This window comes from Siphateles boraxobius, unplaced genomic scaffold, assembly GCF_051911475.1.
Source record: "Siphateles boraxobius isolate OS27281-9 unplaced genomic scaffold, OSU_SipBor_1 25, whole genome shotgun sequence".
Classification (NCBI taxonomy): domain Eukaryota; kingdom Metazoa; phylum Chordata; class Actinopteri; order Cypriniformes; family Leuciscidae; genus Siphateles; species Siphateles boraxobius.
In genome coordinates this window covers 31,275,827-31,293,581 of record NW_027508866.1, presented here as the reverse complement: position 1 = coordinate 31,293,581, position 17,755 = coordinate 31,275,827, and the positions used below count along the sequence as shown (strand labels likewise).

General features: G+C 38.6%; 1 protein-coding gene across 1 annotated transcript in view; it reads right to left on the bottom strand.

The window, feature by feature from the left end:
* ggt5b (gamma-glutamyltransferase 5b) overlaps positions 1 to 11,609 on the bottom strand; it is a 47,924-nt gene extending 36,315 nt beyond the window's left edge. The window contains exon 1 of the mRNA XM_077243492.1: positions 11,382 to 11,609. Coding sequence (XP_077099607.1) covers positions 11,382 to 11,542 — 161 coding nt within the window. The 5' untranslated portion in view covers positions 11,543 to 11,609. The remainder of the gene's footprint in view (positions 1 to 11,381) is intronic.
* Positions 11,610 to 17,755: the final 6,146 nt, after the last annotated feature.

Genomic DNA, 17,755 nt, shown 5'->3' with positions numbered 1-17,755 from the left:
GTAATAAATGGAACCTTATTGTAAAGTGTTACCGATTAGTTATACACCGATTAAACGTCCCGTGAGTTCAGTGTTGGAAAGATCAGTTGTTTTAACCATTCATTAAAACGAATCGGTTCAAATGAGTCATTAGTTCGCGAATTGGACGTGTCATTATCGGACGTGTGCGCGTTGTGTGATTATCCCGCCAGTTGGGACATCCCACAAGATGTGTGTCATCACAGAAAACATTTCATCACTGGATCGTTTTTTTTCGTTTATTTGAAGTGTGATTATGTCAGCTGAATGTGCGGAAGACTTTTCAGAGAAGATAAGGCAACGTATTTTAGCATAATTCACACCCAGCGGCAATTCAGGAAAAACAAATCTCTGAATGCTCCACATAAAACTTTAGTCTCCCTACCTTACCATCGTGTCGTTTATTTTGATTAATATGTGCGAGGGAGAGAGGAAGACAGCGCTTAGTTTTGAGACGGTGAAGCCTACTTTCGCCTTGCTCCGAAGAGAGAGAGTGCGTGCGCGCGACCGGGGCTCTCTCTCTCTCTCTCTCTCTGCTCGATCAGTTTAACATGCGCCCTGTCACAAGCGCAGCGGTTCATCTACATTACCAGAGAGAGACAATTTTACTCACTGATCAAATAAGACTTTGCAGGACAAAGATTATCTTTGGACGCGGTGCTATGGTGCTTGATAAAGGACAAAAGGGACAGTTGTGAGTTCACGGTCTGTACATACTATGGCTGACTCAGAGCAGGAGCATCGATAAGAGGACTCGTTAACGTCGAGGGCATACAATATCGATGGATCGTAAAATTTAGAACCGGTTCTCGAGTGGAACCGGTTTTCGATTCCCATCCCTACTCGAAGGTCTCCCTAGCGTGATCCCAATTCGTTGGAAACTCCTCCGACGAGATGTCTCCGTTCCCTACTCAGGGAACGAGGGTTACATACGTAACCGAGACGTTTAGCATCATCTTCACATCAGGGTGAAGATGGGTGAAGGGTGAAGATGTCACACTCTTTGGAGGCGTGTGAGCCAATAAGAAGTTGTCCCTTTTTCTAATAGTGTGAATTTTCAAGTGGTCTCTGAATTTAGTGATAAAGAGGGCCGTTATGTTTTAGTTAAGGGATTTCTAGATCAGAAAGAAGTTACACTAGTTAATGTGTATATAGCCCCTGAGCTGGACAATTCCTGTATTAAAGAATTTTTTCAGTTAATTGCTTCTGAATCCTCTGGGGTCTTAATATGTGGAGGAGACTGGAACACCCAAATACAGCCTAAACTCGATTCTTCTAATACACTAAAGAGGTTAACTTCCAGAGCTAGTATAACGAAAAAACTTTTGATGGAGTTGGGACTGATTGATGCCTGGAGGGATCTCCACCCAACAGACAAACAATTCACATTCTACTCTGCAAGTCAAGATGTTTACTCAAGAATTGATTATTTTTTTATTTGTAAATCAGACAGGCACAGAATTATAGATTGCAAGATAGGAGTCAGAGATATCTCTGATCACTCAGCTGTCTACTTGACCCTGCATTTAGATAATAAAAAGAAGGATATGTTATGGCGACTTAATACAAGCATTTTAAATTATAGTACATGTAAGGAATATGTCCAAAAAGAACTGGGAGATTATATGGATAACAACGATAACGGGGAAGTATCACCAAGTGTCCTGTGGGATGCCTTAAAATCAGTGATCAGGGGAAAACTCATAGCTCTCACATCGTATAGAAAAAAGGAAAGAAGTAAAAGGCTGCTTGAACTACAACAAAATCTGAACCTCTTAGAGATAAAACATGTTGAGAAGAAGAAACCATATATATTAAATCAAATAAACAATGTTAAGAAGGAAATAAATAAATTATATGAGGAAGAATTAGAGAAAAAAGCTAAATTCATTAGACAGAGATATTATGAAAATGGACCTAAGGCTTTGAAGCTGTTGGCATGGTGGCTAAGGAAGAAACAGGCTGAGAATACAATATATGAAATTAGGGATCCCAAAACTGAAAAAATCTGTCATAAGCAAGAAGATATTCACAATATTTTTGAAAATTACTATAAAAATCTATACAAGGAACCAAATACAACCAGCTCACAGGAAATACATTTATTTTTAGAATCACTTGACTTACCTTCCATAGGTGAAGTACAAAATAAAGCCCTAATGGCAGAGATTACAAAGGAAGAAATAAGGAAAGCAATCTCCAGATTTAAAGTTAATAAAGCGCCGGGAACAGATGGCTTTCCAACCGAGTGGTATAAGGCTTTTAAAGATCAATTAGTCCCTATACTTTTTGATTCCTTTAACTATACACTTAAAGGAGGTGAGCCACCAAGAACATGGAGTGAGGCAATAATTTCAGTTTTCCTAAAGAGGATAAAGACAAAAAGTAGTGTAGTGCATTTAGGCCAATTTCGGTTTTAAACATGGATTATAAATTATATGCATTGATATTAGCTAAAAGACTGGAAGATATAATACCAGAATTAGTGGATTCAGACCAGACAGGATTTGTACGTGACAGACAGACACAAGACAATATTAGGCGGGTGCTGCATGTAATTGATCATGTCACTAAAGAAAACATCAGAGCAGTAGTAATTAGTTTAGACGCCGAGAAGGCATTTGACTCGGTTCGCTGGGAGTACCTGTACCTGGCATTGAGAAGATTTGGTTTTAAAGATGATTTTATTAGATGCATTAAAATGTTGTATTCGTCACCAAAGGCTAGAATAAGGGTCAACGGGCATCTCACTCAGAGTATTAACCTGGAAAGAGGCTGCCGCCAGGGATGTCCTCTCAGCCCCGCACTTTTCGCTTTATTTATTGAGCCCATAGCACAGGCAGTTAGAGACGAACAGGAGATAAAGGGGATTATGGTTCAAGGTTTCGAACAAAAGATTTGTCTGTACGCAGACGATGTTTTGTTGTTTGTTGCTACACAAGAGGTTAGTATCCCCAGGTTGATGTCCATCTTAAAGCAATTCGGCATTTACTCGGGATATAAATTAAATGTTCAAAAAACACAAATCTTAAATTATAACTATACCCCTCAGAATGACATGTTGAGTAGATTAAAATTTAATTGGAATTCATCAAGTATTAAGTACCTGGGGATTATAATAACAAAGAATATTTCTAAATTGTTTGATAGCAATTATGGTCCTATAAGTAAGAACATTAAATCTGATATAGATAGGTGGTCCCAACTGCCCTTAAGAGATGCATAACAGGATAGATACGGTGAAAATGAACATGCTCCCCCGACTTTTATACCTCTTCCAATCCTTACCAGTCGAAGTCCCTTTAAAACAATTTAATGAATGGGATAAGTGGATTTCAAGATTCATATGGGGGGGTAGGAGGCCAAGAACTAAATTTAAAACACTGCAGCTACCGAAAGGGAAAGGGGGAATATCACTGCCATGTTTATCAGATTATTTCAAAGCAGCCCAGCTAAAACCTTTAGCATGCTGCTGTAATCCAGAGTATACAGCAAAGTTGAAGGATTTGGAGATCTCGCAGCTGACTGTACCATTGCAATCAGTGCTGGGTAGCAAACCATTATATGAACAGTATTCTAAAATTTTAAATCAATGGACTAAGGTTCCTCTTAGAATCTGGTTTAAAGAATGCAAATCTCCGTTACTTGAAAGACAATCTAGACTATTAAAATGGGTTGCTTTTGACCCCGACTTTAAACCAGCAAGGGCTGATGGGAGGTTTCAGCTCTGGTATAGGCTTGGCATCACCTCTTTTAGTTCAATTTCAAATTCAAAGGGAGAATTATATAGCTTTCAGGAGATCTCTAATAAATATGGTTTGGGAAAACTAGATTTTTTTAGATACTTAAAAACAAGGACTTATTTTAATAAAGAGATACGATACATGGAGAAGCATGACACGAAATTTAATTGACTTATTTATTGACATGTATAAAAAAAAAGTTAATAGGAAACTAATTTCAAAACTGTACCTAGCCATTCAATCTGTAAAGAAACATTCAACAACTAAGGTTAGATTAAAATGGGAAAAAGAAGCTGGTCTTTATATTTCAGAGGAAGACTGGCTGATATCTGTTCTATACAAGCGACTTCTACCAGCTCGGGCATGTGGAGAGAATTCTGTTGGCGGAATCTTATTAGATACTTTGTAACCCCCAAGTTAAAATCTCAGTCTCGCGAGAAGGGAAGTGGTCTATGTTGGAGGAAATGTGGGGAACAGCTGGCAGACCATTTTCATGTATTCTGGAGCTGCCCAGCTATTCAGTCATACTGGCAGGAGGTAATACAAGTAATACATTTTATTTTCGGTGATGGAATTGACTGCTCATTTTCTACAATTTATCTGGGAAACTTAGCAGCTCATTTGATGATAAAAGACAAGTACCTTTTAAAGATATTATTAGCAGCCAGCAAGAAAGCTGTAACACGAAAGTGTCTACAATTTGAACCCCCAACAAAGGCTGAATGGCTGGACATTATGTCCAGTGTCCAAGATATGGAGAGGATGACTTTCGCTTTAAACCTACAGATGGATAAGTATTTGCAGTATTGGGAAAGATGGATTGTGTTTACGAATTCATGACATGTTTATTGAGCATATATACTGACGTATTGATGTATATACTGACATACATACTTTCATTAATTTTGTTTTATGCAAGAATGTATGAGTGACCAAATGATTGTTCTGTACAATTGTATGTTGCTGTGGCTGTTTTTTTTATTATTTTTATTTTGTATTGTTTTTTTTGTGTGTTTTTTTTTTCAAAAGGAAAAGAATAAAAATACAGTATTAAAAAAAACAACAATAACATAGTAATAAAACATAACACAACTTTTCAGAGAATGTATTTCAAATTACATTTATTGTTCTTACCTCTTTGGCAACTATTTTATTTCAGTAAAAATCTAACAAGTTTATGATTAAAAAAGAAAAACAAAATACTGATTATGAACATGATTTTTTGCAGAGTGATTGTGACTAAGAATAATAATAAAAAAAGAATAAATCACCTGTCATAATGTGAAACCTTCAAAAAAAGAAAAAAGGGAGATTTTACGACTCTTTGTGTTTGAGCAAGGCGTTTGAATCTGTAATTTTATTGGGTGTTCAAGAAAAAGAATCTTCAAGATTCTTATAATACCCATGCGTCACAAAGTTAGCAAAATGTAATGTAAATTAACAAATGGGGAACGAAGATTGGAGTTTATATAGATCAAACATGCCACACATATGATTTTGGCTAACCATAGTATGCAAAGTCTGAAACATTAACCCATTAGAGTTAAAAAAAAAAAAACATAGGCCAAAACAACATCAGAAGGAAAATCATGAGATGTGAAAATTAGATACATGTTTATACATTTCTCAAGTGGTTATATATATAAAATATGTAGGATTAACAGGGTTTACTTTTCCTTCTCAGGAGAATTAAGTGAGTTTCACATCTCTCAGGAATTCCTTATCAATGTCACAGGACACTGTGAGTCTCTGAGTTCTGCCAGTGGTGTTAGTTTCGGGGGAAGTTACACAGATGTTTGTGGGGAGAGTGAGTTTGCCGGACTATTCATTAAATATAATGAATAATTTGTGTGTGTGTGTAATTGGTCCAGACGCTACAACTATCTGAAACATCGCGCATGCTTAAAGGGGGTTCTTGCACAGATGGACGAACGAGAAATATGCTTGATGCTAGCTTTGCGATCTATGCGAAGTTCGCCAAACATCACCATGATTTTGAGGCGGAGGAGGATGAAAAGGGCCATCATTGCAGCCTACGCATGTGCTTCAGTTATTGGTTTTGAGAGAGATCTGGTGGAAACATACAACATGATCTCTGTAACGAATCAGCAGACTCAAGGGGATCCATTCGCAGCATTTATTAGAATGGTCAAGACAGGCAGGGCCAAACAGTGGCAAACAGAACAGAGAAGGCAAGGCTGAGACAAACCAGGTAGACAGGCAAAGGGTCAAGGCAGGCAGAGAGAATCAAAGTCCAGTAAACAGTCCAGGGTCAGGGCAGGCAGAGAAGGGTCAGCAACGATAAACAATCCAAAGGTCAAACACAGGAATCAAACTCGGGAAAATAACGCTCAGAAATGATATCAGGAAAGTCAAGACTTCGCACTGGTGTGGTGCGTGGAAGTGGTTTATATGTGTGTGTGTGTGAATGAGATGCAGGTGTGTGTAATCAGCGCAGAGCAGGTGTTTAGTGTAATCAGTCCAGGGAGGTGCATGATGGGAAATGTAGTCCAAGTTAACCCAGGAAGTGCGCGGCTAATCGTGACAATCTCATTGTTTATGTAAATAGTTATGTAAAATAGTGTGGCGAACAGGACGGCCGAGGGACGTGAGAGAACGGCGCGAGGCCGGTGGTGCGATTGCTAATGAGCAACACCTGTGAAGCACACCGGTCTCGCATCTCTCACGGAGGAGCGGAAGCATAAAGGAGGAGCGACGACATTGATGATCGAGAGAGGAACAGGCCTGTATTTTAGTTGAGTTTTGTTTTTTGTATTTGTGTTTTATTTTAGCCAGCAGTCGTCCGCGAGGGGCTGCTGGCCGTTATGTGTATTTTAGGTAAGCCAGCAGTCGTCCGCGAGGGGCTGCTGGCGGTATTTTTGTTTGGTTTGTTTTATTTTAATAAAGTTTATTTGAATGTTCGCCAGTTCCCGCCTCCTTCTTCCCTGAACATTGCTACACTGGTGCCGAAACCCGGGAAGAGGGAGGAACGCACTGTCAGAGAGTCCTCGACGCTGTGGGGAATCCGCGGTGCCATCGAGCATGGTGCGCGAGTCTTCGCCGCTCGCCGTGGGCCGGAGCCTGCTGCCATCCGCCAGAAGGGGAGGAGCAGGGAGCGGGGGAGGAGCGCCCATGGACGCTCGAGGCGGTGCGCTGGAGTGAGTTTCCGGTGGGACGGTCGAGCTCGCTGCCGGCCGCCTGGGTATTGGAGGGGCGGCTGCCATCCGGGAGGGAGAGGAGGAGTCGCCGCCGCTCGCCGTGGGCCGGAGCCTGCTGCCGTCCACCATTGGAGGGGAGGAGCAGGGAGCGGGGGACTCCTACCGTCTGCCCAAGGCACCCGAGGAGCCGTCGCCATCCACCGGGCGGGTACCCCCCGGCCTGTGAGGGGCGATGGGGGTATGTGGCGAACAGGACGGGCAAGGGACGTGAGAGAACGGCGCGAGGCCGGTGGTGCGATTGCTAATGAGCAACACCTGTGAAGCACACCGGTCTCGCATCTCTCACGGAGGAGCGGAAGCATAAAGGAGGAGCGACGACGTTGATGATCGAGAGAGGAACAGGCCTGTAATTTAGTTGAGTTTTTTTTTTTTTGTATTTGTGTTTTATTTTAGCCAGCAGTCGTCCGCGAGGGGCTGCTGGCCGTTATGTTTATTTTAGCTAAGCCAGCAGTCGTCCGCGAGGGGCTGCTGGCCGTTATGATTATTTTAGCTAAGCCAGCAGTCGTCCGCGAGGGGCTGCTGGCGGTATTTTAGTTTGGTTTGTTTTATTTTAATAAAGTTTATTTGAATGTTCGCGGTTCCCGCCTCCTTCTTCCCTGAACATTGCTACAAATAGTTTTTGCGTGAATGATACACACTCTAAACCCTTTGGGTAGGATTAGGGGTGTGGAATGAGTGCGTATTACACGCCATAAAGTGCATATCATATGCACAGGAAAACAGTTTACCATATGCACGCAAAAAACATTTTTGGTGTAAATGGCACAATAAATAAAATTCTTGCTATAGATACGCACTTTCATGAGATCGTGGTGGATTTAACGAGGAGCAGTGAGTCCGATATTTTAGGATGAGCAAGCCAACCTTTGATCTGTTGTGTCAACGTTTGTCCACATTCATCTCCTACGACGACACAACGTTTCGCAGATGCGCTTCGGGGTTGCTCTCGTCGTTAAAGCGTCATGAAACCCCCCTCTTTCAGCTCAAGTCTAGCTCACAATCTTTTTGAAAAATGCAACTTAAATGGGCATAGATGGTTGTGAGAAGAAGGGAGGGGAGTGGGTGTGGTATAGCACGGCAGGGGAGAGGGGGGAACTGTCATCGCCAGTGGCCCATGCATATCGACTGTTACTAAAAATCATTGGTAAAACGTGAGGAAATTTTTTACGTGAGGATTTTTTTTATAGCTGGCAAAGTTAAAGTCTAATGAAATACACTTGACACTTTATTATTGTCCTTTATTAAGTAACTGAATGCCCTGCTACTGTTAGCCTACAGTAATCTTAATTCTATTTAAAACATCTGTACATGTATAATTATAATGTCATTATAAAATACATAGTTGTTTATATACACACTATAAATGCATATATTTGAAAATAATTAATTTTCCACTTAAAAAAAACGTTCCGTGCATAGATCAGTTTAGGCTTACAATACAGACAGACGTATTAATTTCCAAAGACATACTTCCCAAACAAATAGAAATATATGACATATATATTTAATTACACGAATTAAGCATACAATTGAGGTATTATCGAAATATCAAAAATTTCAATAACGAGTGCTTATTTAACAAATAAGTAAAATAGTAAATAAAACGATCAGGGTTACATTTTAGATGCACACATCGGGACTTGGTACCGCATTACTCGCAAGACGTAGGCTAACTTGCATTGGTTGTCAACAAGGCCGAAGTCCACCATTCTCCAGTTCTCGAAGCTAAAAATGTTTGCTGCACACATATAATTTAGATGTGTCCGTGGTTGAGTCTAGCCCTGGCAGCATCATCAGGAAACATTTTCAACGCACTTGAAATTTTGCACCACGAAAACAAACACTTGCGTCGCGATATCATAGTTTGACATGTCTGTCATTGGAAAGATCCACGTGGTGTCATGAATAATTAAGAGACAGTGTCTTCTCATAGGATATGAAAACTCAGTCTCATTAATAATTATGAGACACCAATGAGTCATCAAAGCACTTACAGTGCACTGCCACAGAGATGAAGATTTTAAACCCGGAAGACGAAAATAGCGGGAAAAAAATAAAATTTAACCATTTTCACCCTACTATTAAATCTAACAGACGCTAACATTGTCTTCAATGGTGTTCAAAACATGTACCTCTGTTAAAATCTCAGAAAATTTGGTTTAGGGTTTCATGACCCTTTAAACCTTAGAGACGTAGCCTAATGCCTCAGAAAATCTGATCTGCCTGTCGCATTGGCACATATCATGTCCACATATGAATGAGGCCTGAAACAGATCTCGAAATATACAAATGCATGCGTTTTTTTCTGTTTACACGGTAATAGAACACATCCGATCTGTCACATATGAGCAAAAAAATCGGAATTGGGTCACATTTCACTGACTGTGTAAACGAGGCCAAAATGTCCCCAACTAAGCAAACGAAAAGACAACAGTGGCAAGGAACCCAAACTCCATCCGAATAGAGAAGAAAAAAAATTGGTTGAAACAAGGCTCAGTCAAAAATAGGATTAATTTGAGACTTGAAATGAAATTGTAAAATGTAGTAACTGTTTAAGAAAATAGGTAAGTAAAAATAGTATAATGAAACATCTAGGCCTACATGTTTCTGACTCATGGGCCATTGAAAATATTGGCAAAAACTTGAAAAGTAAAAAAAAACTTGGCAAGGTCCAAATGAGCCAGCAAAAAGTCTTTACTTGAGCCCTGCAGGGGTTGAATACAGAAGAATAGCTTTCACTAAGACATTGTGTCAAAGACTCTGCCAGTCTTGCCTTATGTAATCTGCATAATAATCATGCCAGACACAGAAAAAACCTCTGTCCCTTTTATTTGATACAGGTACCGTAAGTGAGACACAAACTATTAGATAGTGATATGTCAGACTGAAGTGACTGGGTAACGGTAGTGTCTGTGGAGACGCAATTTTCTTTACATCTTTCACAGTCAGATGTTGTTTTGTTTGAGTTCCAAGAATCACATGCCATTAATCCAAAAGAAGACAAATGCCTCCTCAATCCAGGATATGCCTGGCAACTGTAACTAACTCCTCTCTGTATCCTTTTAGAGCAGGTTAAAGCGTGACCCCAGATGAAATACCAAAGTCAAGTTCTTTGAAATGCAGTTACAAAAAACTTCACACATCGAAACAAGGAAACACAATGCACGTTTGGCACAAAATGCAGGAAACGTGGACGAAGGACAGAAAATGTGGCAATATAGGGCTTTGTGAAGCTGGTTGATCCTGTTTTAACTGGCAGGAGTTTGATCTGTTTGTCAGTTTGATCAGTGCTCAAGAAAAAAAAAAGATCTTGGAGATTGTTTCTTACATCATCACTCAGGGTTTAAGTGGTTGCAGAAATATTTAAAACAGACAGCATCCGAGATCAATTGACAAGATAGCATGTAGACAATTATCAGGACATTCTGATTCAATTGTAGAATGGTGGTAAATTTTTCAATTAAATATGTATATAATTCACACACACACACACACACACACACACACACACACACACACACACATATATATACACACACACACACACACACACACACATATATACACACACACACACACACACACACACACACACACACACACACACACACACACACACACACATATATACACACACACACACACACACACACACACACACACACACAATTTAATGTCACTGTAATATATAAATGGTAAATGGACTGCATTTATATAGCGCTTTTCATTCACTCATTCATACACCGACAGCGGTGTCAGCCATGCAAGGCGCCATCCAGCTGCCGGGGTTAGGTGTCTTGCTCATGGACACGGACACCTCGACACTTGGTCAGGTGGAACCGGGGATGAAACCAACCTTCCAGTTTGTAGACAACCGGATTGAACCACTGAGCCACTGCTGCCCACAATATAGGCTATATGTGATATATATGAGCATATATAAATATTATATAGTTATGTTAAAATGGATTTAAGATGCAGATGTTAGAGCAGTCAGTGCAATATACAGAAGATATGCTCTAGTTGGGAAGGATGTAAATTGTATGCATAGGCTAGCTATATAAGATATTTAAATCAAAATGTATGGTCCAAGTATCCAAACTCAAGTATGTGTCCAACCACTTGTAGACTTGCAAGGTTGCTTTATCTAATCTCTTAAACGGATTATCTCTCTTTCATTCAATGTGGATCACTCACTGTTTGAAATACTTACAGCATGGTTTATTAACACTCAATATTTAGAACCAAGGGAAAGTGTCAACAGCATATTATAGCTTGACTTTCTACTACCTGACTTGCACTTGAGCTGTATTGTATTTAAGCGAGTCAATTATGTATTATTAAAATATTTTCAATGCTGAAAGGTTCAGATCTTAATTATCATAAGCATCATATGTCTTACCTTCCGATATCGGAGCACATGAGAGAGTCCGCAGCAACAGCAGCGTTTGTGAAGGCGCATCTCTGTTTTGTTGCTAAAATTATGCAAATGGAGATAATTGCAACAGAGGACACTAAAGCGAGTACGCACAGGCAGCAGCGTCTCGGCTGTGATTTGGCCATGCTCTGATCAGCGCGTGATCAGCAGGTAGAATGAAGCGCTCGCGCTGCTCACTCACTTACTTTCACTGCTGGGGGCGGAGAAGAGTCTCGCGACCTTACAAATCAGAAGGCTGATGTTCAAGTTAAAAAACTTACCTGAGAGATTACAGTTACTGTACAGTGAGGTGTGAGAGAAGAACACGATTACATTCGGAGGAATCAAAATTAAAACAACCCAGTATGACTTGAGTTACCACACCGTGATCACATTTATTGTTTAATTATTCAGGTAACAAAAAACAATTCTCTCGCCAATTAATATTGTTTTTTGGTGGTTGCCAAATGTGGCGAATGTGCGGTCACTTACGTGCATTTATCGTTGTTTACGACTTCAAACGCGTTTATCCATTTAGAATCGGAACTACACATTTTATTACATATTTAGTAGGCTTTATTGGATACTTAAAACTACATTTTTGTTGTAAACTGCAGTAGGCTACAGGAGACCGGAGCTGACGTCTAAAAATGTAGGCTATATATAGGCCTTTGAGTTCTGCCTGCCTTTAAAAAAAAATATTTTTTAAATATTTATTTTCTGTTATTGTTGAATCTAGTCTGTTAACACTGTACAAGCAAACCAACCCCGTATTACATTATAACTTTAGTCATTAATTAACTGAAGTTAAGGAATTTTTGTGACATTGAATAGGTAGGCCTATGTCGTTTTTACCCAACTATGTGGGTTTCTGGAAAGTCACAACCTCTCATAGGTTTAAATAAATTTGTTCTCATGTGATCAAACTTCACCAACTGTAAATATACTGGTTGTGACTGAGTGATCATTAAAGATAAGTAGATGGTGATGAGTTGAAATTAGTTCACAAACTCAAATTGGTAGCCTACCGCAAATTGGTACCGCAAAAAATAAAATAAAAAAAAACTGGCAAATTTGAGTGTTTTATGAGAAATCGTTGAAAAGAACTTTTAGTTGAGACGGTTATGAGTTTTTCTCAGGAAACAAACCTGAGAAGCATATGACTTCAACTTGATTTTCATTTAATTTAGATGATTTCTCATAATGCACATTAAGCATTTGCCAAGAGTCTGTGAACTCACTTCAATCAACTCTTCACAATCTTATCTTTAATGATCACAACCACAATATTTACAGTTGATGGACGAGTTTTATCACATGAGCACAAATTTTAATAAAACAAATTATTGGTGAGAGTTTGTCACATTCCAGAAGCCTACAAGCACCTTTGAAATGTTTTTATTGATTTATTTTTTTACCTGAAAAAATGACAGAAGTATATAGCAAACTGCACTGAGACGCAAACGGCACAATAAACTTTTTTTTTTAAAGAGAATTACTTTTTTCTAGTTTGAAGCATAATTTCCCTTCAAATCGTGGTGAAAAAGATTTCAGTGTTAATGCTCAGAACAAGCATGCAACCTTGACACTTCTTACTGTTATTTTAACACAGCTGCCTTCCTGCAACTTCCTTGGAAGGTCGGTATAGGTCGGAATCATCACAAACAAATCAAATTAAGTGTCTGTACTTCCTTTTCTCAAGAAAAGATTATCAACGGCTTTTGAATTGTGTGACCTATTGTTTTGACTTGTTTTGAAAGTTATTCTTCTAGTTCTTTATAACGTATAATGTAACATCCAGAATATTTCTAAGCTCCAAAAAACATATAGCAACACAAGAAACCTATAGTCAAATGATTCTAGATTGGAACGACCTTTATTTTTAACAGTGAAGAATCATTTTTCACTGTAGTTAAAGGGTTCTTGAGTTGGTTCTTTTGAGATACAAAAGTTCTTAATGTTCTTGGTAGGTTTATTAGTGCACTCTTCTAAACATAAAAGTTATTTATTGGCATCGATGGTTTCATGAAGAAAGTCAAAAAAGTTTCTTTAGATTTTGTTCTTCACACTAAGAAAAATGGTTGAACCACTGTTGTCAAATGGACTATTTTAACAATGTCTTCACTATCTTTCTGGGCCTTGAAAAGTTGTGATTACATTGCAGTCTATGTGGGGTCAGAAAGCTCTCGGATTTCATCAAAAATATCTTCATTTGTGTTCCGAAGATGAACGAAGGTCTTACGGGTTTGGAACGACATGAGGGTGAGTAATTAATGATTGTTCATTTTTGGGTGAACTATCCCTTTAATATTAGACTTATTTTTTGTTTATTTGTTGGACAAATCATACTGCACAATTGCTAGTCATATGTTTGTTGTTATATGAAGACTGAAAGTAAAGTATTCATGGTGTCCTTGGACTGAAGCCAGTTGTTTTAATTTAGATCACTCTGAAAAGACGCAGACATCTGAGAGAAACTAGTGGAGAATACTAGAAAGATCAGGTTTTGGATGTGACGAATATGTTGGTTTGGAAAAATATTCATTGTTAAGTTGGCACTGGGCATATATAATGTACAATCACCAGGTCATTTTATATATATTACCTTGCTATTTTGCCTAGCATTTTATATATTATCTAGCAAGTAGTTATCAACAGTGATCTATTTCAGCTCTTGGAAAGCCCCAATTAGTGTTTTGTAAATCTTACAAAGATAACAGTAATGGTTAGAATGTTAAACATAGGGGTTGGTCTGATCTGGTGATGAGTGATCTTCTGTATTGCCAGTTTAAAGATAAAGATACGAGATAGTGTTTGTATTCATCACATCTAAGTGAAACTAGCATCTGTTGCCAAATTAAAGTTGGCTAGTGAGTTTCTTTAAAGAGTAAATGTTTTGCAAGTTCCTGCTAATCCATAACTGAGCTAAACCTCATTTGAACACCAAACAAATGCCATATTGAGCTCTCCGAACACTCTGTTAACAATCCAACACAGACAATTGCATAACTTTCAGATTTAGTGTAGCCTATTTTGAAAGGAATAGTACACCCAAAAAGTGTGTCATCATTTACTGACCCTCATGTCCTTTTGAATCCGAATAACTAACAATGATTGAGAGAAAGGAAGAAAGAAAGTCATATGTGTTTGTAATGAGGGTGAGTAAATGGTGACAGATTTTTCTTCTTTCTTTTGGTAAACTATCCCTTTAAGCCATATCACAAGAAAGAGTGCTTTTGTAGCTCAAAAGATATTGCTCAGTACTTGGAAAATTTAGTTTCATTTAGACTTTCATTACATAAGCTTGTCATTCAGAGAGTGAACAGCTTAGTTTACCAAAGATCAACAGCGCCTGATCCAACCCCTCTTTCGTTCTGTTAATGATAAACTCGCATTTTCAACAAAAGCCCTGACAAATGAGTTTTCAAAGCATAGCAGAGAGTAAAAGAGAACTGCAGGTGCAGGACTTCAACATTCTACATCTTATCTATTCACAGAAAATACTGATAATCCTGCAAGTAGTGTTCAGCTGACAGCAAACAACCTCCTTAGCACAGACAAAGAAGCCCAAATCCAGGGAGCTTATGAAAGTTAAGTTAAGGATGATAAAGAAACTTCACTTTTGGTTGAAATGCTGAGTCTTACATTGGCACAATGATACAGTATCTCTTGAGGACAGAAGAGGGCAGTAGTGTCTAGTAGTTCCTCATAGAGAAAAATACTTAAAGGCATCGTTCACACAAAATTGACAATTCCATCATCATTTATTCACCCTCAAGTTGTTCCAAACCTGAATGAATTTCTTTCTTCCTTGGAACTGTTGAAGATATGTTAATAGCTAAACAGTTTCGGTTCTCCCCCCCAAAAAAGGTTATCACCATTCTAGGAAAATATCTTCAACGGAAGAAAAAAATACATACTGGTTTTGAACAACATGAGGGTCAGTAATTGATGACTGGGATTTTATCTTTAGGTGGACTATCCCTTTAACTGAAAATACCTGAGATTGGTAGGGTTTCTGTCCCAGTTTGTGTTAAAAGACACTGTAGTTCTAATTATGTTTTCAAGAGAATTGAAGGGATAGTTCACCCCCCCCCCCAAAAAAATTCTCTTTTACGCTCCCTCATGCCATCCTCGATGCATGTGTGACTTTCTTTCTTCAGATAAACACAATCAAAGATTTTGTAGGAAAATAATCTCTGAGTCCATATAATGCATGTGTATTTATGCCGCTTGAAAAATCAAACGATAAGAAAGACAAACGATAGGTGTGTGTAAGAAAAATTCGAATGTTTTGAACTTTTAAACTATAAATCATTGCTTCCGGTCTTCTGTCATACAAACGTTTATGAGAGGAACTTTGTGACGCGGAGCCAGGAAGTACTGTAAGTCACATTGTGAAGCTTCTGCGTTACTTTCTCACGTGAAGTACATTACTATTTTTCTTACGCACACCTATCGTTACGCTTCAGAAGAGATTTATTCTTCCACTAGGGTTGTATGAATTACGGTCACTATCGCTGTGTGTGGACTTTCAAGCGTCAACCGAGCAGCACCCATTCACTTGCATTATATGGAGTCACAGATATGGTTTATGTTCCTAAAAATCTTCAATTGTGTTCATCTGAAGAAAAAATGTTGGGATGGCATGAAGGTGGGTAAATGATGAGAGAATTTTTGGGTGAACTATCCCTTTAAAGTGGTTGAACAACCATTGCATATTTCTTTATATATTTGTATATTTTTTTTAGAAATTATTAGTGGCAGTTACAATGTTTTTCTCATTTCTACTTATGGTGTCCTGGGTGTTTTTAAGTGGTTGTTTACTGGCCCAAGTCTTTGAAGATGTTTTGCCGGTATGTCTGACACTCGAAATCCAGCTCTTATATTCATTAGTTTGACATAATTCATGTGTAGTTACATATGTACAGAACTGAATGAAACTAGGGTGCATTGGCAGTTCAGTGGTGTTGGGTATCACGTTCACATCATTTGCTCTAATGGTTAAACCATGAGGGGATTTGCTCCCTAATTGCTTGAGTGCAAACCGATGCCTGCACAACACACTGATATGGGTCATTGATGAAAATAGGATATCTCTCTCCTTCTCCTTCAGACTTACACACAAGTACGTACACACACACACACACACACACACACACACACACACACACACACACACACACACACACACACACACACACACACACACACACACACACACACACACACACACACACACACACACACACACACACACACACACACACAAACACACAGGTCATTCAATGTACCACATGTGCTCTTTAAAAAGCAACATGGCCTAGTTCATCCTTGCTGCAAATAAACTGATCTCACCTTCAGCACAGCATATACACCCTCAGGTAAAACACAACATGAGAATGAATCCATCTGCTCTAAACTCGCATCCATACATGATGTGCATTTTATTGCTCTACTGAGAAAAGTGCTTTACCCTGTAAAGCCTGACATCTAAAACAATAGTCTGGAAAGGTTTTTTTTTTTTTTAAATGGAACAGTTTATTGAAACTTTAGTCAAAACATTTTTTTTAAATCTAAAAAAAGTTTTTTTTTTTTTTGCATGTGTTGAGTATCATATATGGCTCATATGACATAGGAGAATATGTAACTCATACTCAAGGAGGAAAAAAACACTTCAGTTTTATTAAAACTGACCAAAAATATGCAATTGGGTGCAGATACCAAAAAGTAGGATGACATTCTGATAGTTTGTAATGTAATAGAACTGTATAGCATACTACTTGCATAAAAATATATAAATATACATTTTACTCTCATCACTCTATATCTCCCAATAAAAAAAGTATAAACTTTCAATCAAGTTTTGTTCATGTTTATTATTCTGTCATGACAAATCTCTCATGAATCTGTCATGAGTGTTTGGCATGGTAATGGATATGACAATGTTGATAGGTTTGGTCTTGGAGGAATAGATCTGTTACCCTGCTGCTGTTGCAGAGCAGATACAGGACTTGCCACTGCCAATACATACACGACACACTGTTGTTGAATATAGTATACATGAATTACCTGTACCAAATCTATACAGGTGGATCTGGGGAATACTGGTGACCAATATACTACTGATACAGCAGGAACCAATCAGCTGCGCCCTATGATGTGATCGCAAGCAGATTGAGTTAAGGACCAATCAGCCCTGCAGCATCTTGAGTTTTAAGACAGAAATTTGTATAAATTAGAAATTTGAATATCAAATATGATAAGGAATGCTTCCCCCAAAATGATAATTTTGTCATTATGTGTTCACTGTAAATCTGCTTATTACACTGCAGGTGTTCCCAGCATGCACCTTTTTG